Source organism: Maniola jurtina, chromosome 16 (genome assembly GCF_905333055.1).
Source record: "Maniola jurtina chromosome 16, ilManJurt1.1, whole genome shotgun sequence".
NCBI lineage: Eukaryota > Metazoa > Arthropoda > Insecta > Lepidoptera > Nymphalidae > Maniola > Maniola jurtina.
Window position 1 is genome coordinate 13,325,474 of NC_060044.1, and position 27,541 is coordinate 13,353,014.

The 27,541-nt window shown below is 39.9% G+C and overlaps 2 protein-coding genes across 8 annotated transcripts in view; one reads left to right on the forward strand and one right to left on the reverse strand.

The window, feature by feature from the left end:
- LOC123873221 (eukaryotic translation initiation factor 5) overlaps nucleotides 1-23,848 on the forward strand; it is a 46,631-nt gene extending 22,783 nt beyond the window's left edge. For 2 of the 4 annotated variants that reach the window (XM_045917958.1, XM_045917956.1), the window contains exons 4-13: nucleotides 128-290; nucleotides 782-1,023; nucleotides 1,242-1,359; nucleotides 1,744-1,930; nucleotides 2,314-2,412; nucleotides 3,007-3,148; nucleotides 3,365-3,524; nucleotides 3,833-4,040; nucleotides 4,584-4,766; nucleotides 5,353-9,617. In XM_045917958.1, the coding sequence (XP_045773914.1) occupies nucleotides 867-1,023; nucleotides 1,242-1,359; nucleotides 1,744-1,930; nucleotides 2,314-2,412; nucleotides 3,007-3,148; nucleotides 3,365-3,524; nucleotides 3,833-4,040; nucleotides 4,584-4,766; nucleotides 5,353-5,466 (1,368 nt within the window). In that variant the 5' untranslated portion in view covers nucleotides 128-290; nucleotides 782-866 and the 3' untranslated portion in view covers nucleotides 5,467-9,617. Of the gene's footprint in view, nucleotides 1-97; nucleotides 291-781; nucleotides 1,024-1,241; nucleotides 1,360-1,743; nucleotides 1,931-2,313; nucleotides 2,413-3,006; nucleotides 3,149-3,364; nucleotides 3,525-3,832; nucleotides 4,041-4,583; nucleotides 4,767-5,352; nucleotides 9,618-23,830 lie in introns of those variants that run through there. The other 2 variants (XR_006797639.1, XM_045917957.1) reach the window with 2 other exon arrangements.
- On the reverse strand, nucleotides 11,994-27,220 carry LOC123873224 (ninjurin-A). 4 transcript variants are annotated; one of them, XM_045917963.1, is made up of 8 exons: nucleotides 26,854-27,216; nucleotides 19,351-19,459; nucleotides 18,574-18,684; nucleotides 16,192-16,326; nucleotides 13,400-13,467; nucleotides 12,698-12,871; nucleotides 12,383-12,482; nucleotides 11,994-12,247 (listed from the first exon to the last, which is right to left on the reverse strand). In XM_045917963.1, the coding sequence occupies exons 1-8, from the start codon at nucleotides 27,028-27,030 to the stop codon at nucleotides 12,141-12,143; spliced, it is 981 nt and encodes a 326-aa protein (XP_045773919.1). In that variant the 5' UTR covers nucleotides 27,031-27,216; the 3' UTR covers nucleotides 11,994-12,140. The 4 variants fall into 4 exon arrangements, with proteins under 4 accessions (XP_045773919.1, XP_045773918.1, XP_045773920.1 ...); XM_045917962.1 differs by having other exon boundaries at nucleotides 11,994-12,260; nucleotides 12,396-12,482; nucleotides 26,854-27,215; XM_045917964.1 differs by having other exon boundaries at nucleotides 11,994-12,482; nucleotides 16,243-16,326; nucleotides 26,854-27,220.
- Nucleotides 27,221-27,541: the final 321 nt, after the last annotated feature.

Genomic DNA, 27,541 nt, shown 5'->3' on the forward strand with positions numbered 1-27,541 from the left:
TTAGCAAAAATAGTTAAGAGTCTAACGAAAATTTTAAATCTTGTTGAGAGCAAAGCGTCAGATTTTTTTGTTAGAAGAAGGTGATCTACCATTTCAGGTACAGGGGTACACGTGTTGTGTGTTGCAGAAGATCAAAGTTTTGCAGTAACAGGCATCGGAAGCTGTTGCCGCTGCGGCAGACGTGACTGGCGCGCTCCGCGGGTGCCCTGGGCCCGCCGCTCTATGCCGCTCCCTTCGAGCTAGACCGCCGCCAGACCGCCAGACCCACCAGTGCACGAGCACGACACCTGGTGAGCATTGCCACACTCCAGCACGTACACCCACACACCAGTACCTGCAAATGTGACTGGCGCGCTCCGAGGGTGCCCTAGGTTGAAGAAATTCAGAAGATTCGGATTGATTTTATTCCTTACTTCCTGTTTTGTAGAAAAAAGGGCTTCTTCTTTCTTCCTTCAGGGCAGGTTTCTGCATAGATGCTTACACCGGTTGTGCGTTCAGTGCCGCTCCCTTCTGGAGATGTTACTCCAGCCATGCAAGCTCGCTCTAAAAACCAACAGGCCGCCTAAGTTACCGGAGGACTTCCCGGAATGAGACTTTCGCTCTCGCTTTGGTCTGCCATGCCTCTGCACTGCAGCAATAACACTTGTGTTGCTCTTTCGTCTGCTCCTATACAGCTTCTGGAAGACTCTTAGGATATCTTGCCACGCTGATTACCCTCAATGATTTCGGGAGGCTCCAGGATCTCCTGATTGATCAATCATCGGAACACTTTTTGTTTCAGATTCAGTGTCAAAACAAAATTCACCCTCTGGAATAATTAGTTAGGTTTAATAATTAAGTGAAGCTTCGCTCGACCAGCCGTCGCCATGGGGTCCGTGAACGTGAACCGCAACGTGGCGGATGCGTTCTACCGCTACAAGATGCCGCGCATCTGCGCCAAGGTGGAGGGCAAAGGCAACGGCATCAAGACCGTCATCGTCAACATGCCCGAGGTGGCCAAGGCGCTCGGCCGACCCGCCACCTGTGAGTTACATTTATAATTTTTTCTACACAAATAATGAAGTTCTTCCAGCCTGAAAATTGTATTGAATATCCAATTGAGAGTATCTTCATCCACGTCCATTTATTCTTAATAAACGCCAGAATCTCATCAGAATGTTGCACCCCAAACATTTCACTACGTTGGAGATCATTGCCATCTAGCGTGATACGCTGATATTGACAATATTTATTTTCTGTAGATCCGACGAAATACTTCGGGTGCGAGTTGGGCGCGCAGACGCAGTTTGACTTCAAGAACGAGCGCTTCATCGTCAACGGAAGCCACGACTCGGCCAAGTTACAGGACCTGCTAGACGGGTAACTATAACTGTCTATTAGACAATAGGTTTTTCCAGGTTTTTTTTGATGGGCTATTTTAGGTTTCTTTCTACCTAGTAAAACCTTAGTTAATGTGCAGGTCCTTAACCTCCTGTTCCGACCGTCTCAGATACATTGTGATCTCCACCAATTTTGAAGGTCCATGCCTAAACTACAAGAAACCCCCCTTGGTGACTATCCTCAGCGCATATTAAGAGGCTCCGGGAGCTCTAAAAACGTTCGCTGGTGCCTCTCCGCCCATGGGTGTCATCTTGGGGGATGTACTTACTTCTTGACTGACGGATGACCTACCGTCTAATATGATGAGTGTCTTCTCCAGAAACTGTATATGCATTGTCCTAAAACATGAGCGGTTGTTCCCAGGTTTATCCGCAAGTTCGTGCTTTGCCCGGAATGCGACAACCCGGAGACGGATCTGATCGTGTCGACGAAGCGCAACACGATATCGCAGGGCTGCAAGGCGTGCGGCTACCACGGCGTGCTGGACTTCAACCACAAGCTGAACACCTTCATACTCAAGAACCCACCCGCCGCAGACCCGAGCATGCAGGTACTGAGACGAACAGGTCTAGTCTAGTCTGGCCTAGACGACTGTTTGACTTAATCTAGACTTCTCAAAGTTGTTGTCAAATTTGATGACAAACTTTAAAAAAAACTGCTAAACTGGCTAGGATATAACCCAGAGTCTTGGATAGTTGTACTTCCAACACCTATATTCAAGAACTTGATTGAGAGAACTGAGAGACAAGAGCATGTAGATCCTGGAATAACCAGATGTATCTAGTCTGGTTGGTCTGGTCTAGACTTCTAAAAATTCCGTTTAAATCCATAATAACAATTTTAAGAATGTTTTATTAAATATCAAATCTCGGCCAAGCAACACGCAGTATTTTACATTCATTATCATATTTTACATTGATTTTTTATCGGCAGGGTTCTTCGCTGACGGAGGGCAACCGTGGCAAACGCTCGAAACGCAGCGGGCCTGCAGCCAACGGGAACCATGATGGGGAAAACCATGACGCCAAGAACGTAAGTATACAAAACATGGGGTGCCGTTGAGACACCCGACAGTAGCAAAGCTGCACTATCTCGCTCACTCATAAGAGCAAATGAGAGAGTGAGAAAATGCAATCTGTCAAGTGTCCCACGGCATTGATTTACTGTCCCGTATTATTTGATATACGGATATACGGCATTGATTTAGTGTCGTACTGTGCTCTCCTGGTACTTTATTCATGTAACTGAAGTTGGTGTCACGTGACAAAGGTCTCCGACCATGAACTTGTGCAGTGAATGAGATCTTGGTGTCATACACACAACAAGCAGCGGGATGAAGAAAACTATGAAAGTGAGGGAATGGACTGGGAATGGGATCATCTTGAAATCGCGTCTCAAAGTCTATGGCAACAGTGCTGGCTAAACCAGCAGAGATGAAGTGAGAGAATAGTTGTACCAGGCAGCGGTAAGCTGTCGGACGCGATAACGACAAGAAGCTTTGCGCCGATTCTTATTTTTCCAATATCTACATAACAATGTAAAGTTGGGCTGTTATTCATTGGGGTGTCCTTTGTTTACATAGCATTTTGAGACACTCGAGCAGTACCTTATGCTTTTTGCCTTCAGGAAAGCGATGTCCCGGTAACTCCAACCACTCCGAACCCGAAGAGCAGCAAGAAGGAGAAGAGCAAAGCGGCCGACGATGATGACGACGACGGCAACTGGACGGTGGACGTCAGTGAGGCGGCCGTCAGGGCCAGGATGCAAGGTTCGTTTCCTGCAGGGCTCGATGAGGTTACGAAATAACACGAAAAATAAACTTTTGATCATACCTATTCGAAAAACTAAAGAAATTGGCTTTAGGGAATAACGGGAATCAAATTCAATTTTGTTCTTATGGGAGTTTGAGCTTTCTCTCTTCTGATTGGTCCACGTTCCTTTGGTACAGAACCCTAAAAATAAGAAAATAAATCCTTGTTTTCAGATCTAACGGAGGGCGCAAAGAGCATGACTCTGTCGGAGGACAGCGAGAAGAACGAGAAGCAACGTATGGACATCTTCTACTCGTTCTTAAAACAACGCGCTGATGCGGGCGACGTGGAGGGCGCCAAGGCCATCAACGACATTCTGCACGAGGCCGACCGGTAAGTCTAGTCGAAGTTTGTGAAGTGTTTGATGATAATAATAAGTATACCCGGCTGAGTTTGTCGTGGGCTCTTCTCAGACCAGGGCGCGTTTGGAACCCTCGTAACTTTAAGTTTATGTAATTAATTATCACCACTATATTATCATCTTACAAAAATCAAAGGCCTGCCTTGCTGTCCAGCGCGGAAATGCAGCCAGTATTCTTGGCACCATTCCACACGGGCATGATTTAAATAATAAGATTAGATGTATTGTTACATTAAAAAATATAGTTAATAATTTATTTATTACATGAAATAAATTCCAGTCTGGAAGTGAAGGCGAGAGCGCTGCTGGTAGCATTCGAAGTGCTCGTAGGCGCGAGCACACTAGCGGCCGACGTGAAGAAGCATCGCGCTCTGCTGCTGCGCCTGGCGCGCGCCGACCCTAAGGCGCCTCGAGCGGCGCTGCACGCGCTCACTGCGCTCGCGGCCACCAATGCTACTTTGCTGCCCAAAGTACCGGCCGCCTTGAAGGTAACCGACTACTCCCTCTTTTATTCAGTTTTTAGGGTTCCGTATCTAGCTCAAGAGAAAAACAGGAACCCTTATAGGATCACTTTGTTGCCTGTTTTGTCTATTAAGAAAACCTATAAGGTACTTCCCTTTGACCTAGAATCATGAAATTTGGTAGGTAGGTAGGTAGAATAGAATAGAACAGAATAGAATAGATTTTTATTCAAATAAACTTTTACAAGTGCTTTTGAATCGTCAAATAATTTACCACTGGTTCGGAATGCCGTAGGTCTTATAGCACAAGGTAAGGAAAAAATCCGAAAACCGTGAATTTGTGGTTACATCACAAAAAATATATTTAAATGTGTCTCAATTTTCAAAGTAAGATAACTATACCAAGTTGGGTATCATATGAAAGGGGTTTACCTGTAAATTCTAAAACAGAATTTTAATTATTTTTCTGCATAATAGTTTTCGATTAATCATACAAAATGTCGGGAAAAATAGCCGAGTATGTAACCCTCGGTGCGCGAGTCTGACTCGCCCTTGGCCGGTTTTTTTCAGTTACTGTACGACTATGACATCGTGGAAGAGAAGACCATCCTCGAGTGGGCAGCCAAGCCGTCCCGCAAGTTCGCGTCCAAGGAGATAGTCGCAGACGTGGTGCGGCGCGCGCAGCCCTTCATCGACTGGCTGCAGCAGGCCGACGAAGAGGACTCCGACGAGGAGAGCGAGGAGGATATCGAGGTTTGTGTACTCTTTGATCAAATAAGGACCGTAATTATATAAGTTTAATCCTGATGCTTCACGGAACCTGACCTTGGTGGTCTTTTTAAATCAATAGAGATACTTTACAATATTGTTCCATAAAAAATTTGGATTCCAACTCCTCAATCCTGATGCTGCAGGGGACCTAACCACCAAAACTAGTTACTTCCAAAAAATGTGTGTACACTGTACAGTTATAAGACGTAACGGATGAGTACTAACTATAAACTAAAATGATAGAAAACAAAGCTAAACATTTAAATAAGTACATGTTATTGTAATAAGAAAAAACTTAACTGACTTAAGGGCCGGCCACACAGGCCGCGTATGCATCGCGTAAGCGTAGACGTATTGCATAGCATTGCGTTGTAATGTATGGAACTGTTTGAGACATGGCATACCGCTTGCGTGGCGTGAACGTTTGCGTAAACGTAATGCGTGCAGTTACGTCTACGGATTCACGCGCGTCTCTACGCGCGTGTCACGTGTACGTGCTTGGTGTGAATCGGCTTTTAAGAGGCACATTAAAGGTTAAGAAATAAAAATAAATCCATTCAATTTTCAGATCGAGTACGATGATCGCGCTAAAGCCACGCCCATCAAGGCGGTGTCGACTCCCGCGCCCAAGCCGCAGCCTGACGAAGATGGGGATATTGACGTGGACATCGACGCCATATAGACTCGACTCCCTCCCACTTCCCGTACCCCCATCCCCACCACTACATACACACACACATACACACACACAAATATCAACATACCCCGAATACATCCAGACAAATCATTTGTTTACGTCGTCAACATGCGTCGTACAGTGTTTTATAAAAACTCTTCTGATATGGAGTTTTCTTTGTCGATGTGGAACGTTTTCGCAATTTATTCCTCCCTCTAATTGCTCTGGGACTTCAATATTTTTATCTCCTTCATCAAAAACATCCATGCGATTTTTATATGGCGTTCTAAATATTGGGCATGGACCGAAAATATTTTAACGGGGTTCTTTTGAATCATGCAATATTCTGTTCCAAATATAGCACTAAATTACGCTAAATACGTACGCACGTACGTAAAGTACAGTACGTACGCATTACGTACGTACGTTTACATACAGTACGCACGCTACGTACGTGGCCGTACACTGCAAATGTACGCCAAGTACATTCGCCGATGGCGTTGGAAAAATGTGTACTAGGTTCTTAAAAATCATGACGATTTCTTTCTCAGTTTTTTTTTATAAAACACTGACGATGTGCAACCCTGTTTCGTTCATAAAATTTTATAAATAAGTCCTCTTTGAAACCTATTGAAATGTTACCAATAAGTTTAGCGTTAATATCGCCAAGCAAGTATAAGAGCGACCACACACGAGCGGTGAAGCAGTCATGACTGACTGCTGCAAAGCGAACTACAATTTACCTTTTATTAGCTTAGCATTGGACAGCGTTCGAGCTAAGTTCGTAAGGCATATAGCTGATGGTATGGCATTTATCATGAGTTTTTTAAATTACATGTATGTATATCGAGAAAATAATTTTGTCCATTTTATGTTATAGTGTTTTTTAACTGGGACAGTATGGGGAAATCCAAAACCAGAGGAGAGGAAAACTGTCTTAATTCCTAAAACATCAGATCTTTTTTGTGAAAACAATTTTTATATAGTCAAACTTTTGGCCAAGCAATCAAAAGTAAACCAAACTGTCAATTTTTTAATGCTCATCAACTCCGTTTCATGTAAGGAGTCAGCAGAACTTGGTCAGATTTAAGTAAATATTTTTTCCCTCCAACTTCATATTGCAAACTGTCGACCGCTTGAGCAGTCAGTTGGCGAGCTGCCCGTGTGCGGCCGCTCTAACAAGTGGACAACGGGCCCCATGCGATGCATTTTTACTATTAACATTATACTATAGTAGTCGCTCTACAGTAAGGTAAAATTAGACATTTTTAATCTCAAAAACTAACTCAGGGTGTGAAGGTTTTCAGTCTGAAAAGCTGTGAAGTGAGAAACAGCTTCTAATAGAAGTTAAAATAGCAATGTGCACTACTATTTTAATTTAATTTTTTTGTTTTTAAAAGGACAATCAACAGGTTACCATACTCTAAAACTGCACACTACTACTATTTTTTGGGTTCAAAACATTTTTACACCATTTAACCAAAAAAAAGTAACATTTCTTTTCATTTTGTTTTTCTGTAAAATTTTAATTTTAATACATTTTCAGTTGCGAACTTGTAAATAAAAAAAAAACTCTCAAGATGCAAGGCGTCCGAAAGAGTTAAATGTAATTATTATGTACACACTTTTAGTTCAAAGTGTTCGCGAATTGATTGATACATTTTTTAACTTTCGCAGAATAAAAAAAAACTTGCGACTTTTCAATCTCCAGTCATGTCTAACTGAGAATAAATTTGATTTTTTGACAGTTTTTGTAAATGGATTTTATCGTAGTTAAGGTTTATTAAAAAGGGTTAAAGAAACTACGAAGCTGGTTCTCACTATACTCGGGACGGAATAAGTTAAACGGATATTTTAAAACTTTCAATAGTGTCTACGTAATTTTTCCTATTAAGGCGATATACCTATACTTTATCCACGGAGAGAAGTTAGTATAGCGCTCTCTCTGTTACGTAATCCCATACAAATGACAAAGACAAACACAGTTGGCGTTAACCATTTTTAGTCACGAATCAATCACAAACAAAACTATGTTTTCTGTACTACTCTTTTAAAGAACCTGTATTATCAAAAAACGTTCTAAATTCAATTCGAAAACTTAGTTTCGTTTGTGATTGGTTGGTGACTCAAAATAGTTAACGCCCCCTGAGTTGTTTGTCTTTGTCATTTGTATGGGATTTCGTAACAGAGTGAGCCCTATACTAATTTCTCTCCGTGGATAGACTATAAATATTGCTAGATTTTAGCGGAAGTCTCAAAAATTGCTGTGCAAACTAATTTTTAATATAACAATAAAATAGATGTATCATAGCCGTGTACCCATAGTCTGTAGCGATGTATCAATATTTCGATATGCTTTGAAAATGTTAAGGCGAATACTCACTTATTATTGCGTACAATTTTTCACTCTCATGAAATGTTGAATCTACCATACACCGGTTGGCAGTTTTCATACATATTATATGTAATAATAATTCAGCTTTACGTCTCTCAACGCGCATGCTTCTTAATTCAATGACCTCTATTAATACACGCTGGACCTGCGATTGCCACAAAGTTGAGCTTTTACAAAAAACTATTAAGTATATGGCGTATTGAAAACGAAGCTGATTTATCCAGAATATAATTGTTTACACCTCATATTTTTGTTTTAATTAATAATAAACAATGCCTATTAGTATTTTGGAGTTATGATGATGATATTCGAGAGAAAAAAAAAATTGTATGCCATAACTTAGTGTTGTCATTCGCCTTAAAAGCTAGGGTGACAAAACATACCCATTTTTTACCCCCTTACAATATGTTCCTATAACTTACATAGACATTTATTTCTATATTTTAAAATCGATTTCTTTATATATTTTGGGATGTAGTATTGTAAAATATCGGAATGACATCATGGATACGTCACGTGATCTCTATTCGAATTAGGTCAAATACACACTTGCGACATTGCCACGACGCGATGTGCGCGTAATCAAAATCTAATATGAGGCTATTTCTGCCAGTGTCAGTTTAAAAGTTGAACAAATCGATGTCGGAGTTAAGTTAATCTGTTAAAGGCTGCAGCACCCATTGGCCCAATGCGTCCAACGAGTGCCGGCGATAAGGAAGGTTTACACGTTGGTCGGCGCCATCTCAGATCGCTCCGACAAATGTATAAAACTTCCTTTGATGGTAATATGAAAATCCACAAAGTTAGCTATTTGAATTCGTGTTGGCCAAAAAATTCGCTGAGTGATCGCATTTAACCTATGTGTACAATACTTTTAGGTTGGTTTTTGAGAATGAATTTTTGGGAGAGCGGACAAACATGATATACGCTTTACATACACGTGCGTATTGATACATAAGCATTTAATGCGTGTTGTGTACATAGTATGCGTGCGCAGGTGTGGATCCACTTTTACACTGGCGCCTCTGAAACACGACACAAGACAACACCTTATTTAGCGTGACGTGTCGGGCCTGCGGTGTTGCAAGTGTGTGCAGGCCATTATTAAATACTTCAGTCACAAAATAGTGTGACTATCTATCTATGGTACATATATAAATAACGCAAAACATAGTTGGTTAATTGGAGAATTGTAATTTTGTTTTATCTTTTTTGAAATATTTTAATAAATATTTAGTATTTAATAATAATATTGTAAATTGGCAATATACGTGCGCACGAAGTTGAAAAAATGCTACAAAATGAAAAAAAATATGGAAAGAATCTGAGATATTTTTAATTTCTTCACATTTATTAAAACAAACATACAATTTGACTTTAGCAAATTTTTGAATAGTGTAGCGCATGATCTGATCACGCCTTGTCGGATTTGCACAGAATGAAGTAATGAGCTTATGACGTCATCTTTCATTATTATCTTTTATTGCGGCGCGAATCGCGAAGTGTAACGTCAAAAAACTCAAAAAAAATTAATAAAAAATAATACTTTAGATGAAATATCGTAACATTTTTTCAACTCAGTGCGTCAGTTCGTATGTAACGTAGGTTAATTTCTGAGCTAGAACGGAGACGCGTGTGGTTTTGTATGATATGGTCGGTCAACGGACTCGCTCTATTGAACACTATTGATGAATAGACGGTTTTGAAATTGCCATCTGACAATTTTATTAGTTTTGTTTTGTATTCAATACATTTGGATTCTAAAAACATTGTTGTTTCATTGGTAAACCCAACCAGTTAACGCACGAGCGATTAAATGACCAGCGGTCGAATAGACGTTTCGATTTTTAACCCCCGACCAAAAAAGAGGGGTGTTATAAGTTTGACGTGTGTATCTGTGTATCTGTGTGTCTGTGTATCTGTGTATCTGTGTATCTGTCTGTGGCATCGTAGCGCCTAAATGAATGAACCGATTTTAATTTAGTTTTTTTTGTTTGAAAGGTGGCTTGATCGAGAGTGTTCTTAGCTATAATCTAAAAAAATTGGTTCAGCCGTTTAAGAGTTATCAGCTCTTTTCTAGTTTTCTTGTAGAAAAGAAGGTTAGATAACCGTTAGGTTCATAATCTATGTTCATAATATTATGTCAATAGACAAATGTCAAGCTGTCAAGATGGACGTTGCCTAAATACACAATTATTTATTTGAAAATGATGTTTTGGAAAACTCAGATACTTTGGTTCGTCGGGGGTGTTATAAATTTTTAATTTACACTTGTTAATGGCAGTATATATAAGTAAAGCACACAAGACGAGTTTTGTCGTAAAAGTTTGTGCGATAAATCGAGGTGGATATTTGACCACTTTGGTCATAATTTTAACAGCCCGTGAGTCCCAATCCTTGAGGTGACCAATCAACACTGCTATGCTGTGCTTTATCGCTCCTCTCAGATTATAATGAAGATTACACCCCCTGCTACGATGTACTGCGTTTAAATCATACATGGTGAATACTGATGATTACTGATAAGGTAACGCGAAAAAAAATTCCTGTATTTTTAAAAGTTCACAATATATTGCAAATAAAACACCTGACTGACACTAGAGGTCAACGAACGTTGCGTAAGTAGGCCACTCGGAGTCAATGCTGCGGGTGGAGCATAGACTCGAATTTTGCACGCTATACATTAGGGGTTTGAAAAATACTGAATCACTAAAACTACAAAATAAGGCAATTTATTTATAAAGGTTATTGGCATTGGATTGGGTTTAAGTAGTTTACTAATATAACGCTAAGTCTGCTAGCGTTCTGATTACACCCTGTGTAGCAAGGATCAACCACCGAATAACATTCATCTATTCCGCTCTTTCCCAGTGGTCAGATTGGTGATTTGTTGTTGCTGTAAATAAATGAAACACTTGAGGTCAGTAGTTATATACAGATCATAATTTATTTCTATCAATAAAAAATTTACAAAATTCGATAAAAATATTTCTTGCAAAAGATCACTTCGTTACGCATGCAGATTCTTATGAGATTCTATAAATACATCTTAAGGATAATCTTAGTATAATAGTAAATGCGCGCTTAAGACATGTCTTATTAATAACTTATTTTAATAAATTTATTAGCTTTGAGCAACTAATCTAATAAAAATCTCTGTACAAAAAGGCAAACATTAGTAATATCACAAGGAACCAATGATAGTTTATATTTTAATAAACTTTATAAAGCTTCATTTTTAACCCCCGACCCAAAAAGAGGGAGTTATAAGTTCACGTGTGTATCTGTGTATCTGTCCGTGGCATCGTAGCTCCTAAACTAATGAACCGATTTTAATTTAGTTTGTTTTTGTTTGCAAGGTGGCTTGATCGAGAATGTTCTTAGCTATAATCCAAGAAAATCGGTTCAGCCTTTTGAAAGTTATCAGCTCTTCTAGTTACTGCAACCTTCACTTGTCGGGGGTGTTATAAATTTTTAATTTACACTTGTTTACAATAGTTAGCATGTACCTATGGTATAACTCGTGGCAATAAAGAAACGAATCGACGTTATAATCTATCCCTCTAATTTCACACTATCTGTGTAAGTGAGGCGGAACGACTAGCGTCGTTTCATCGGTTGACCACTAAATCATTTTGGATTTATTAAAATGTTAAAATCACTAAAGTTCAAAAGTTGATCTTCAAGTGTCATCTGATGGTGCAGTAGGTAGCTGTCCACCTTTTCAACTATTGTGACGAATTTTATATCCTGCTTGCTGTATAATCTGTCCCCCCGGGGCTAAAGGGGCGTTAGGCGTAGCCACGCTGAAGGAGGTTATGAACACGTTGATGATGGTGACGAGGAACACGCCTAGCACGGTCATGTTCGCTATACTGTTCTACCCCGCTTGCTGTATAATCTGTCCCCCGGGGGCTAGAGGTGCGTTAGGCGTGGCCACGCTGAAGGAGGTTATGAACACGTTGATGATGGTGACGAGGAACACGCCTAGCACGGTCATGTTCGCTATACGGCTCTACCCCGCTTGCTGTATAATCTGTCCCCCGGGGGCTACAGGTGCGTTAGGCGTGGCCACGCTGAAGGAGGTGATGAACACGTTGATGATGGTGACGAGGAACACGCCTAGCACGGTCATGGTCGCTATACTGCTCTACCCCGCTTGCTGTATAATCTGTCCCCCGGGGGCTACAGGTGCGTTAGGCGTGGCCACGCTGAAGGAGGTGATGAACACGTTGATGATGGTGACGAGGAACACGCCTAGCACGGTCATGTTCGCTATACTGCTCTACCCCGCTTGCTGTATAATCTGTCCCCCGGGGGCTACAGGTGCGTTAGGCGTGGCCACGCTGAAGGAGGTTATGAACACGTTGATGATGGTGACGAGGAACACGCCTAGCACGGTCATGTTCGCTATACGGCTCTACCCCGCTTGCTGTATAATCTGTCCCCCGGGGGCTACAGGTGCGTTAGGCGTGGCCACGCTGAAGGAGGTTATGAACACGTTGATGATGGTGACGAGGAACACGCCTAGCACAGTCATGTTGTTAATCTTGTCCGCTTTGCAGATATCCTTATCGTCTTTGACGTTGTATCGGCTGTTCATTATAAGACCTATGCCCACTGCTATCTGGAACACGAGCAATGAATATTTCTATAGGGTTGAGTTATGTAGCGAACGCAAAATACACAAATATTTAATTATTTCAAAACGGGTTGTTACAAAGCAGCGTCTAATTATATTTTAATAAGTGAATCGAAAAATAAAACTGACTAAATGATGCTAGCGTAGCGAGCGCGAATTTTTTCATAAGTATTTTACAAAGTAGGAATCAGCTTTCTGACCTGGAATATGATGCTAAGAGAGATAAAAGTAAGGCTGGGGTAGTAGTAGGGATGCGCGCTGGACGACTCCAGCACGTAGCGCAGCTGGTTCGCGTTAGCTGAGAGCAGTGCCAGGTCCATCATGCCCTGTGCGAGGTTTTTTTTCTGTTGGTACGTGTTCACGTCTGGGATCGACTGTGCAAAACAATATTGATTAACAATAATTAACATTAAATAATATAATAAATGATAACATCGCGATGTTCAACGGCATTTCCCGTTAAACGATAGATAGATTTAGCTACGATCAACGTACAACGGCATTCACAATGCCAAAATTCAAAATTCAATTAAAAATATTTTTATTCAATTAGACTTTTACAAGTTCTTTTGAATCGTCAAAAGCATCTACCACTGGTTCGAAATGCCTTTCCTACCAATAAGAACCAGCAAGAAACTCGGCGTTTGGCGTTTGGCGTTAGACCATTTTACCCCAATTCAACTGGTATTTGACGTTAACCGTTCAAGTGTGGCCACTCAGTTTAACGTGTTGATTATCGCGATAATTATGGCGTTATTGGGCATTGACGTTAACCTTAATGTGCCCCTAGCAAGCTCGATATTAAAAAGCCAATTTTAATACATATGTTTAAAGGCTCTAATTAATTATTTTTACTTATTCGTATGTACCTAGGTAGGTAATGTGTCCTTTTGTATGCTTACCCCAGGTATCATGGGCGAGCCTGGTCTGTCATCGACTCCGAATCTTGGTCCGAGGCCGCTGAATCCATCTGCGAACAAAAGAATATTAAAATATTTATACATTAAATCATACGGTTAAGTAGGTATCTAACCTAACTGGTGCTTTATAAGAAGGGTTTAAACAAACGCAGTTTGGTTCTCATTAATTGAATGCTAACCAATCAAACTCATATAGATGTTATTAAATAACGCTGCCTCAAAAATTTATATGGACATTTTTGAGGCAGCGTTATTTAACTCGTGTCACTTTAAAACTAGTTATTTTTACAGAAATCTGGCAAACCACAGACATAATTAGTTTCTAGAACGCGTACACAAAATTTCATCAATTTTGATTGGTTAATATTCAAATGAAAACTAAACTAAATTACGGAGCGAGTGATGGAGAGACCGCCGTTAAATACTTACTGAAGTCTGAAGGTTAATTTAAATACACGTAAATGTAGGTACCTACAGGAAAATTAACACGGGTTATTTAAATACAAAAGATGGTTTACTTTGTAGGTAAAATCATTACTCTATGCTATCTATTCATATTTGAAGGCCTCTCTGTGATCAATCACTTTCGTTGATAGTTCTTTGAGCCGTTACTGTACCTATTGTAAGTACCCTGTACCTATACTAGCTGATAAAACAGTTAGATCAGATATCTACAAAAATGGCAAAATATAATAGGAAGGTTCCTGCCAACACCAGACATAATACAATAACTTAAATTATTATTCATGCAGTCTACATGCAGTAAGTTCGAATCAGATACTTAGATATGCATAAGTAACTGTATCGTTTGTCATCCATTAACAATAACATTCCAAAGGGTTGATAGATTCATAAGAAACATACATGCAATAAATAAACCTTACGCGCGCCGACGGAAAGTATCTGGCAGTATAATACCTACAAGTGTGAATTAAAAGTTTATCACACCCCCGACAAGTGAAGGGTTACAGTAACTAGAAAAGTGCTGATAACTTCCAAACGGCTGAACCGTTTTTCTTAGATTATAGCTAAGAACACTCTCGATCAAGCCACCTTTCAAATAAAAGAAATTAAATTAAAATCGGTTCATTCGTTTAGGAGCTACGATGATTTGTTTCTTCATTAGGTGTATTGCAATTACAACACCGGACATGCAGCATGCATCCATGTAGAGTTATAAATAAAATATAATATTATGTACATAATAAATCACTAAGAAGTAGATATACTTAGTAAGTAGGTAAAATCTTCTATACTAATAAATAAAATTGGAGTCTCTGTCTGTAATTTCGAAATAACTACCTCATATTAAGCTCATATGGTTATTTGAACGATACCATAACTGAATCACACGTTTTTAAAATTTTTGTCTGTCTGTCTGTCTGTCTGTCTGTCTGTCTGTCTGTCTGTCTGTTTGAAAAGGCTAATCTTTGGAACGGCTGAACCGATTTTGACGGGACTTTCACAGGCAAGTAGAGGATTGACCAGGGCGTAAAATAGGCTACTTTTTTAACCGACTTTCAAAAAGGGAGTTGTGTTTTTCTACCTATGTACACCGAAATCTCCGAGATTTCTGAACCGATTTGCGTCATTTCTTTTTTAATCGATAGAGGAACTTCGCGACATTGTTTCATAAAAAATTTGGAGTCCAACTCCTCAATCCTGATGCTGCAGGGGATCTGACCAATCCACGCGGGCGAAGCTGCGGGCATCAGCTAGTGTGAAATATCTGAGATTATGCACCGCACGCATCGCACTAAACTTAGGTACATACGAATACATGTAATGTTATTTACTAGGTATATACCTACCTATAAAATATTCATAGTCTGTTCCTCTATCGATTAAAAAAGAAATGACGCAAATCGGTTCAGAAATCTCGGAGATTTCGGTGTACATAGGTAGAAAAACACAACTCCCTTTTTGAAAGTCGGTTAAAAAAGTAGCCTATTTTACGCCCTGGTCAATCCTCTACTTGCCTGTGAAAGTCCCGTCAAAATCGGTTCAGCCGTTCCAAAGATTAGCCTTTTCAAACAGACAGACAGACAGACAGACAGACAGACAGACAGACAAAAATTTTAAAAACGTGTGATTCAGTTATGGTATCGTTCAAATAACCATATGAGCTTAATATGAGATAGTTATTTCGAAATTACAGACAGACACTCCAATTTTATTTATTAGTATAGATATAGATTAGTATAGATTATTAAGGTAGGTAGGTCGTGTCTGTTTAGCAGCAATTAGATATGTTCCTACCAAAGATTTAGAAGCCTCAATAGCTCAACGGTTATAAGAGCGGACTGTAATCCAAAAGGTCGGCGATTCAAACCCCACCCGTTGCACCATTGTCGTGTCCACTCCTAGCACAAGCTTTACGCTTAGTTGGAGGGGAAAGGGGAATGTCAGTCATGATTAAAATTGCTAATATTCTTTGTTAATAAATATGCAAATATCTTGAGATTAAGTCTGGTTAAAGAGCTATTACGCACTGTGCACTATAGTCGGCCGGGCAAGTCGACGAAGTCGTAGGGTAGGTAGTCGAAGACGTAGTCGTAGGGTAGTCGTAGGTCGTAGGTGTGTATAGTCGCCGCGACTACGTGCGCATACACACTAGGTACGACTTTTATGTCGCAGCGAAATGGTATAAACCATTATTTATACTATTTCGCTCTCTTGATAATAATTGTTATCAATTAGTGTTGCACTAAACTGCCGCTGTGGGGCTAGTTTGGGTAGTTTCGCCAGTGTTATATGTGCAAGAGACCAATCACCGTAGCCTGGGTATCCGTCCGCTTCGTCGGTGGACGACCAGGGCCATTTACCGTCTTCCGTGCCTCCGCCGCCCGCGCCGTCCTCGCGCGCAGGGTCCGTGCCGCGCGAGCCGCCGTCCTCGTGCTTCTCGTCGCCTGAAGACAACACATGATACCTATTAGTCACATTAATAATTACCAATATTCCCCATTTCCCCTCAAACTAAGCGTAAAGCTTGTGCTAGGAGTAGATACGACAATAGTGCAACGGGTGGGGTAGTAATATTAGCATTACGCATACGACATATCACAGAGCGGCGATAGCCTGTGTCTAAAGGCTCGATGACACTGGGCTAATTTACGAGCTGCTAGTCGGCGAGTTTAAAAGCTAGCGAGTGAGCGAGTAAGCGAGTGTCGATGACACACAAAACATTCCACTCGCTCAGTAGCCAACTAGCTAGCGTGTTGACATTTTAGCTTTAACTGCCAAAACGCAGATGCTCGCAACTAGTTTACTAGCAGTGATGATGACACGTGGCTACTAGCTAGCTTACAGGCCAACACGCCAGCGAATGGCGAGTAAATTAGCCCGGCTTTCTATTTTTCAAGCAGCGTTTTTACAATCTGATAATCAAAAGCAGATTGTGAAAAAGCTCGATGACATGTGGCGAGTTTACAAGTTACAAGGCAGCGAGTTCGCTAGCAGCTTGTAAACTCGCCCCGTGTCATCGAGGCTTAAGGCTCGATGACACGGGGCGAGTTTACAAGTTACAAGGCAGCGAGTTCGCTAGCAGCTTGTAAACTCGCCCCGTGTCATCGAGGCTTAAGGCTCGATGACACGGGGCGAGTTTACAAGTTACAAGGCAGCGAGTTCGCTAGCAGCTTGTAAACTCGCCCCGTGTCATCGAGGCTTAAGGCTCGATGACACGGGGCGAGTTTACAAGTTACAAGGCAGCGAGTTCGCTAGCAGCTTGTAAACTCGCCCCGTGTCATCGAGGCTTAAGGCTCGATGACACGGGGCGAGTTTACAAGTTACAAGGCAGCGAGTTCGCTAGCAGCTTGTAAACTCGCCCCGTGTCATCGAGGCTTAAGGCTCGATGACACGGGGCGATAAGATGTCACTCAGTCTCTTACACAGAGCTCAGGGATGTGTGGAGTGTAAAGTCTGACTTAAACTTCACACACCTTTGAGAACATCATGGAAAACTCTCAGGCATGCAGGTGTCCTCACGATATTTTCCTTCACCGTCAAAGCTAGTGATACCTAATTGCTTAAATAGTTAGAGATGCGTGCCCGGAATTGAACCCTGAATCTCCTAATACGACCAACGCCGTTTTAACCACTAGGTTATCACCGCTTTTGTAGCATTATTGATAAAAAGCGATGAAATTTTTTTGTTAAGTAGCTGACGATTTTAGGTAACTAGGTAAATATTTAATATTGGCCATGTCACCCGAGATAGTCACTGAGTTTTACCTATTCACCTTCGCCTACATTGATGGCTGATGCACCACAAAATAGGTTATCAAAGTATGACTAGTTGCAACATTATCAGCCCAAGTAGGTACCTACAGGGGTTAACCGCAGTCGCACGGGATGTGGCATTGTGATTTTATATATTTTACTTATATGTAATTATTTGTTTTGGTAACAAACACTGATAAGTTATCACGCATTATTGTTGGTTTATTTTTGTACCTTCTTCTTTTATTGTCATGCATCAGGTCTTATCTTCAATGCCTCTTCTTATCACGAAGATACGACTGCGATTTAATTGGTTATCATATTCATAAACCAAACTTCATTTGTATGGAGAGTGTTTGGGAGCGCGCTAGATAAACTTATATTGAAAAGTTTTAGAAGAGCCTCATAATAGTAGGTTACGAAAAATAGTTATCAACGTGGATGGAAGGAGCAAAGATAAGTAGTTCCCGTAAGTATTTCCCCCTTAGACAGCTTCTAAATTCAAATCCAAAGACCTGTCAAACGCATACCTCGCCATATAGGTACGTTTACGATACAAGAAACCAGTTAGGTAACTGTGTCATTAATTTTATCTTGCTAAGTTCAAAACCTGTTTTACTGATAAAACCCCATTGATCTAATAAAATATATCGCGTCATATTATAAGTAGGGGCTAGGGCGTAGGAGTTCATATTTTGATGTAACTACTCATTGATATGCGGTATTTCCCAAACAGGTTTTAAAAGCTTGTCAATTATCATCCTACCGGCAAAATTGTGCCACCAAGCGATTTAGCGTGCCGGAATGATACCGTGTAGAAACCGATAAGGGTATGGCTTTGAATAAAACCCCCCTCTAATATACCTACCCCTTTGAAGTAAGCCCGGTCCCATGTTAGACCGCATCATCACTTACCACCAGGTGAGATAACGACTTACCTTCATCGAGCCCCGGGGTTTTGCCGTTGGGTTCCAGCAGGCCGTCGTCGATGCCGGGGTAGGGAGCGAGGTCGGGGTGGTGCTCATCGTCCAGGTCGTCTATTTCTGGACCTGGAAATAATAAAATTTGATTTAATTCTACTGTACAGTACCGTGACAATTAAGACGTCGCGTCGTATACTGTTCAGGAGGTCCAGGGTTCAGTACCGGGCACGCACCTTTAACTTTTCGGAGTTTTGTAAGCATGCTTGCTTTTACGGTGAAGGATTACATCGCGAGGAAACCTGCATGCCTGAGAGTTCTCCATAATGTTCTTAAAGGTATGTGAAATCTCCGAATCTGTACTTGGCTAACTTGATGGACTACGACGTAAGCCTTTCTCATTCTAAGAAGAGACCCATGTTCAGTATTAGAGTACCATAGTAAAGCGTTTGTGCAAAGTATAGTGAGCTTTAAAAAAACACACTACTTATCTCACTAATATTATAAAGGCAAAAGTATGTATGTGTGAATGTTTGTTACTCCTTCACGCAAAAACTACTAGACGGATTTGGCTGGGATTTGGAGTGAATATAGATAATATCCTGGATTAGCACATAGGCTCCTTCTTATCCCGGAAAATTAAGAAGTTCCTAGAATTTTTGTTAAAACATACATCCACGCGAACGGAGTCGCGGCCATCAGCTAGTACAACAATATGCGTGGAAAAAGATCTGGCACGACAAAGCGAAGTAGGTACGCAACGAGTTAAAAGAAAGTTTAGAATAAATCCTTTACCAGCGAGAGGTGGTTTGTTCCGTCCCTTGTCTGGCTCCAGGAGGGGCTGCGAGGAGGGCGTCGCCTCCGCGTCGCTGTCGACATGCTTGGTGTTGTTGTTGAGAGAGTGCTGCAACAAACAAACGAGTAATTTAGTTTTCAAAAAACCCCGACTGCGGTTTGCAAAGTGCGGAAGTTGGAGTACTTCGGCATTCGGCAACATTATGAGAAATACCAATATGACCTCCTTCAACTCATTATCCAGGGGAAAATCTCCGGCAGAAGACCAGCTGGCCGAAGAAGAACATCGTGGCTCAAGAATTTACGCCAATGGTACGGGAAAAGTACCCGATCTCTGTTCCGCACAGCAGCTTCCAAGGTGCAGATAGCCCTAATGGTTTTCAACCTCCGGTCGGAGACTGCACTTCAAGAAGTAGAAGAAGTGGCTTGCATCTTTTACAAAGTGTATAAATACGCTTTTTTGAATAGTATTATTACGTAGCTGTATACTTATGTGTATTTTTTTTTTAAAGTGTGAGAAGTATATCAATAGACACTTGGCAGCGTGGTAGACTATGGCGAAAGTCGAAACCCTTCTCATTTTGAGAAGAGACCCGTTCTTTGTTGATAAGGTGATGATGAAGTTATGAAAATATCCAGTTTTAAATTTGTTTTATTCCATTACAAATAGGCCATTTACTGCTAACTCAAACTTACCCTGTGGTAAATAATGATTACCACGTTTAACGGACTAACTTGGCAGGGGCACATGAGTAGCAGGGGTACGGCAGAAATCTTATTTACTAAGTCACCTACTAAAAATCTGTCATAAAAATCCATTCTGCGAGGGACTTTCCTATGAGACAGATTTTTTCATCCCACGTCTGCCTATACTCTATACCTTCCAATACCCAGCGCCTATATAATATCTTTGTGTCATAAAAAGTCCCTATATGGGACTGTTCTTCCCACGTCTATGTACGTCTGTCGAATCTATACCTATCTACCTATACATAAAGTCCGACGTCCCGTCCGTTCGTCATCACTCATCACAGCTGACACTACTGACTCACTGCTCTGGTTAGGGAAAACCCTGGCGGCTTGCCCTCAATACTCTGATTGCGAGAAATTTAATTTACCGACTTGCTTGTGAATTATTTGCAATCAAACGTTTAGTCATTCATATTGTTTGTCAATAAAGAAAATGCACTTTGAACTTTACCTGATGTACAAGTTATCACCCTACCTAAATAATTTTTTTCTTTCATTGCAATATCAAAACAAAGTAAAGTCCAATTAACACAATCATGTAAGTTAATACTGACGGTACCTTATAGTTTATTAAAAACGTGATCATGTTAAAAGAAAAAAAAAATCAAAAGAAAAATAAAACCGACTTCAAAAACCACAAGCACTAAAGTGTAATAAATAAATAATTAATAATAATAAATGTTTAGTTACACGTGTAATGTACCTAGGTATGAAGTCGAGCGAGCATAATAAAACAAAATTAGAAATCCAAATGTGAAGCTCGCCCGACTTCAGACCTAGGTACATTACACGTGTAACTAAACAAAAATTATTTATTTATTACTTTTTAGTGCTTGTGGTTTTTGAAGTCGGTTTTATTTTTCTTTTGCAAATTTTTTATTTCACAATTTTTAGTGGCCCCACTGTACTTTAATATGCTATGCCCAGTTAAAACCATACTGTTTACTAAGCTATTACACTGATCGCGAGCAATTTGCTCTTATACATTGAGGAGTTCTGTTCTCCATCTCCGAAGATATTCATCAGATCTTCACCAAATTTATATGGGACCACCTGCACAGTATACCCTTTCAAACAAAAAAAAATCTAAATCGGTTCAGGGGTCTTTGAGTATTCGGTGAACATACATTAAAAAAAAAAAGATTCCGATGAATTGAGAACCTCCTCCTTTTTTTGAAGTCGGTAAAAAAGGGAATAGGCGCCTTCTAAGCAGGCGCGGCCAACCAACGGTGCATTATCATCATCATTATCAATAAGACGTATCTCGTCTACACGTTTAGTCATTAGTCAGAAAACCCCCTCGATAGCTAGTACCTACCTACTATGCAAAGTAAATTAATGTAAATACCAACCACTTTATTGTAATTACATGGCTTTATAAATAATGGGAAGTTGTAATAGCTTATCTCGATGTCAGGTTTTAATGACATAATAATTTTTAATACGCTCATTTAACACTTCATACCTACGTACCTACCTACCGAGTTTAATTTTCCAGTGAAATTACCCAGGTGGAAACCGGTATTTTTATTATTCACGTTAGCAATCCTTATTCTACATCCGCAGCTAGGTCTTAAGGTGCCCACGCACTCGAACTGAACTGCACCTTTACTCTTTTTTTATTCGATTACATTGTACCGGAACGCTAAATCGCTTGGCAGACAGACAGACAGACAAGGAAGTGATCCTGCAAGGGTTCCTTTTTTTCTCTAGAGATACGGAACTCTGAAAATCTCGATATTTGATTTGATATTAGATTACTAGCCTACTAAGTACAATGAAACGCGCATCTATAGCAAGCGCTCTAATTTACTAACTTTTTACTGTCAAGAATAATTGTACAAAATCGAGAAAGTATCTTGAAAATTTATATCACAAATAATAAACTACAAAGTGTCTGGTAAAATTAAAAACTATTATAAAATAAGCGAAATAAGTAAATTAAAAGCAATACATACAATTTTAATGGAGAACATTTTTCAAATTATCCACTATTTCGCCGGTAGGTGGTCACTGGTCACCGAAATAAATTCCTGTACAACTCGCATCCTACACCAGCTAATAGTTTAAGCAAACTAACAGGTAAGTATTTACACTAAAACTAAACTCATTAAGGTTTGACAGACAGAGGCGGAGTAGGTAGGTATTTAAGATAACAAAGATGAGGTCAAGGTGAGTCGAAATTAGGGTCAAATAAATTAGCCATTTACCCAAATAACGTAGGTACTCAGAGCTAAACTAACCGCGTTATGTAATTTTAGCCTTGGACGATCGTTTACAAAATCAATTATATTTGTGCTCAAAACTAGATAAACAAATCTCAATTAGATACAGTAGGTAGGTATATGTAGGTACTGATCCAATTTTTAAAGGGTCCATGGATGCATACCACATACTACCACAGGATACGACAGTCTACTTTGTTGTATTAGTTTACAAATTGCGAAAAAACAAATTTAATTTGAATTTCGCGGGCAGACCCGTATCATGCACCTTAAAATGGCTGTGATAGACAGACAGATCGACAGATGGACAGACGGATAGACGGACAGATGACATACAGACTGGCCGAAACTATGTATAAAGTGGAATTTACATTACGAAATTAGTAGCACGAAATTAGTTTCACGTGTAATTTCGTAATGCATGCCTCGTAATGTACCTAAACTCTGCTAAAAAGACGCTGCGCTTCGGTTTCACTCAAGTTTCACTCCATTCTGCAAGTGGGTGCTGAGCCTCAGTAAGCTGATATCGTGAGATAGAAGAGTCTTGTTGTTCAATAAGGAAACCGCGATATATTCTTATATTTAATTTGTAACTTCCGCGTCATGCGACTATGGTAGATCTGCCAAAAACTGAAAGTAATTTCTGTCTCAAACACTTATATACATTTTTTGAGGAAAATAGTTTTATATCTTAAGATTTTCCTTATAGTATTTTTAGTTTTGAAAGCTAACAATAACAAGCTCACAAACAAGATATGCTGGGATTTGTTTCCCAGTTGAATTACTTTCATATCTTTATGAAATTAAATTATTTTGAAATTAACTTCAGTTTTATATCTATTACCTACTACATAGTCCGGATGATGCTCGATAAATAGAACAAAGCAATATACATAAACTCACTTCTAGCTATATGCGAATACCTTCTGCCAGCTTCCTAAGCAAGCTTAGATTTCCGATGGGTCAAATGCAGTATACGATATGCAGGAAAAGCCTGCAGCCACCAAACAAGCCATACGCACCAAACAAAATTAAACAGATCCCCCAAAAAACATTCAAGGCATCAATACCGGAGCATCCTCATGAAATTAGATTTTACAATGCCCAATAATATAAACCAACTTTGGGGGATCGGTGTGGTGATGCGAGGTGATGGCGCGTATTGCTTGCTGCAGTGGCTTTTTGTTCCTACATGTTTAGTAGTGGGAGGGCGGACGTTGCTGAAACACATAATTAAATCTAATTATTATATGGTGCAACATATTATGCAGCATTCGATAGCATGTAGCACCATACAAATTTGTCTGTTTCAGCGGATTATAGCTAACTAGCCGATGCCCGCGACTTCGCCCGCGTGGATTTAGGTTTTTGAAATCCCGTGGGAACTCTTTGATTTTCCGGGATAAAAAGTAGCCTATGTGCTAATCCAGGATATTATCTATCTCCATTCCAAATTTCAGCCAAATCCGTCCAGTAGTTTTTGCGTGAAGGAGTAACAAACATACACACACACACACACACACACACACACACACACACACACACACACACACACACACATACAAACTTTCGCCTTTATAATATTAGTAGTTTTTGGTTCCTTGTTTATCATATTTTGTTTATGAAATCATTATGTGTATGATGCATGAAGGCTGTATTATTCAATGTCATGTCAAGTGTGAGTCGGCGTGGGCGAGGGCAACGACCGCACGGCTCGGAACTTTGAACAATTCGTTTTGCGTTGTGAAATTGCCGAACGCTCGATACCAGTTCACGTATAACCTGTAGTTTTTAAAGCTACCTATTCCTAGATATATCAATGTTCTAAACGTTAGATAAGCGGTGATGTCGGCAGGTCCAGGGTTCAGGGTTTAGCAAGTAAATATCAAATGCTTTAACGGTGAAAGAAAGAAGTGGGCAAAGGTGTGTGAAGTTGTCTATCCGCACTTAGCCAGCGTGGTGGAATACAAGGCCTGTCCGTTCTAAGAGAGCTCAGAAGTGAGCCGGCGATGGGTTGATGATGAACAGTAATGACGTTTCCAAAAATCATGAGCGCGAAACTTTCGAAGGAAGGGAGGGCTAAGAACAGAGATAAACAATAGTACCTACACTTATACTTATTCCTAAGTACCTGTACTTGATTAGGTATGTATATGTGTAAATAATCCATACTAATATTATAAATGCGAAAGTGTGTCTGTCTGTCTGTCTGCTACCTTTTCACAGCCCAACAGTTTAACCGATTCTGACGAAATTTGGTACACGGTTAGCTTATATCCCGGGGGCGGACATAGGCTAGGCAATTTTTATCCCGGAAAATCAAAGAGTTCCCGCGGGATTCCCGAAAACCCATCCGCTTAAGCGATTTGTATGAAATTTGGTACCGAGGTGGCTTGCATCCCAGTAATTGACATAGGCGATTTTTCATCCCGGAAAATCAAACAGTTCCCACGGGATCTTTAAAAAGTAAGTTTTAAAAGTTTAAAAAGTCACGGGCATCCTCTAGTTATTTATAAAAAGAATAAAGATATAAATAAATACTACATATCCTCCTCGTCCATTTTTTTATAAATATGTTGAGTTGACACCACAAGATGAATGATTTCTGTGATAATTCCTGCATTTTAAATGTTCAAATTGCTCTTAATTTAAATGATATAACAGACGCATGTCATTAAGAAGTCATTGAATCATTGTAGTTGACTCATATCCCTTGTTCGCTTGTTTCTTTGCTTAGCACCAAATCTGGATGGGTTAAGTTTTTGTTCTCAATTGAATAACTTTTAAATAATACCCCATTATTTCTTCCTCCTACACAGTTATCGTAATATCGTTACTTACATTTTTTTGGGAGTTGGATATATTGAACCTTGACTTCATCTAGTTTGATTGATTTACGGCCGATATCGATATAATTAATCAGACACCAAACTAGTTCCTCCATTCCTTTATTTCGCTTTCAGATTTAAAGGACACGCTTTTTCAATCATAAATTGAATGAGCGCGTGAAATCATGTATGCAGAAAGTTTTCAATGAGCTAATCGATTCAATATAATATCCATGTTAGTTCAATAATTGACTTTCTACATTACTGGGCAGCAAGTGTGTGCGTACGTCTGTGCATTAATGAGATCGAATTGTTGCACGATATTATTCTTGCGAATTTTCTTTTATTTAGGTACTATCTACGTACTTTGTACCATTTTAGGGTTCCGTACCCAAGGGTGCCAACGAAACCCTATTACCACGATTCCGCAGTCCGACCGTCCGTCCGTCCCTCTGTTTGTATATCAGCGTCCTATATCTCGTGAACCGTAATAGGTCGAGAGTTGAAATTTTCACAGAATGTGTACATTTCTATTGATACAAATAATATAAATTTCAAAATGGCCGTCATCAAAATTAAAAAATATTGTAATTTCTTGTACGTGGTATGGAACCCTTTTGTGCGCGTCCGACTCGCACTTGACCGGTTTTTATTTAATTTGTGCTTATAGCGTACTAGGTGCAATTTGTAAAATCTTCTCTTATTGGAGGCAGGAGAAAACCTACTTGCAAAATCTCAACCTTCTAGTTCTGGCAACGTCCTATCTTATCAGCATCCTATCGTCATCTCACGCACCGGCCCACTACCGAGCACAGTCTCCTCTCAGAATAAGAAGTGTTAAGCCCGTAGTGCGCCACGCTGACCAAGTGCGGACTAGCAGACTTCGAATGTCTATGAGAACATTATGTGGAGAACTCTGAGGGATTCAGGTTTCCTCACGATATTTTCTATGAAAGTGATATATATACAAATAAGTATGATATTTTATGGATATCTTTATACTAATCTCGGCTCCAGGTACCTATATTTACCTATCTAAACATCACATAAAATGCGGAAAATATAATATTAACTAAACACATACTGCTTTATTATACGTTAAACAAGTCGAAGGTCCTACATGCAATGCAATAAATGATTTATCTATGTCCTAGGCATTATACAGTATTTACTATATTGAGCTGTACCTAATGGAATTCAAACTGACTCATGGAGGTTCAGATTGTATCCGTTAAAGGCTCCATTTATTTTATAACGTTAAAAGAATTCATTTACTTACCTCACAATAAGAAAATATATGACTTGTCAATTTTTCTTCACAAAAAGAGTACCTAATCTAGTATCTAAATAGTTTGTTCTTCTAATCTGTCTTCTTGGGGAAGGTGCAGTAGGTAATAGTAATAATTTAATAAGGTAACCTTAAAATTAAAGCTACGGTACCTACTACGAAAGGTTACAAAATATGTGCCCTGAGCTGATAAGAAGCCCACCAACAACAAACTAAACTTAGGCTGAGATCTATAGAGCGCACTTTGACTTTGCTCAGACTTAAGACACTGTTAAAACGAGACAGCATTATACCGCTGGCATAAATCTGTCTCGTTTTAACTGAAATTTAAATCTAAGCAAAGTCAAAGTGCCCTCTATAGATTTCAACCTTAGTTCAAACTCCAAAGTTATGACAACCAAAACATACTTACTGTATCTTTGCCATGGTTCTTCTCATTGGTGATAAGATGCACATCTGGTTGAGGACTTCTCTTTGGAGAGACGGGAGTGCCAAACACCAGCTCTATGTCATTCAGATCCACAGCTTTCGGGACCTTGTGTTGCTCTTTGGGCGATCCCACATTGTTATTGACTAGATTTTCAGACATTTTTATCACACAACAATAAAAAAAGGCGCAGTATAAGTACGGGAGTTGTCAGTCTATTTGTTTTCAAAGTTTCAGTTGCAAATCACGAGACGTTATTATTAAAGTTTTGAGATAAATGTTAATTAGGACGCACGATCGCTCCGCGGCGCGATTTCAGCAATACTAACATACTACAGTCATTATAGTTGAGGCGACAACTCGTTTCTCGTTCGCCAAGTACATCGAACTGCAGACGTTAATGAGTTGATCTCTAAAAATACCGGTATAACAAAATGTGTGTAGCATGTTGGGAAAATCCTACGTTTCCCTTTTGATTCACGAAAGTCGTTGGTTTTACTGCTACTAGACACTTTTTAATTTATTCCAGCGATGACTAACACCCATCATCGTCATGATCAACTCATTGCCGGCTCACTACTGAGCATGGCTCTCCTCTCAGAATGAGAAGGGTTTAGGCAGACTTTACACACCTTTGACAACATTGGAGAACTCTCAGGTATGCAGGTTTCCT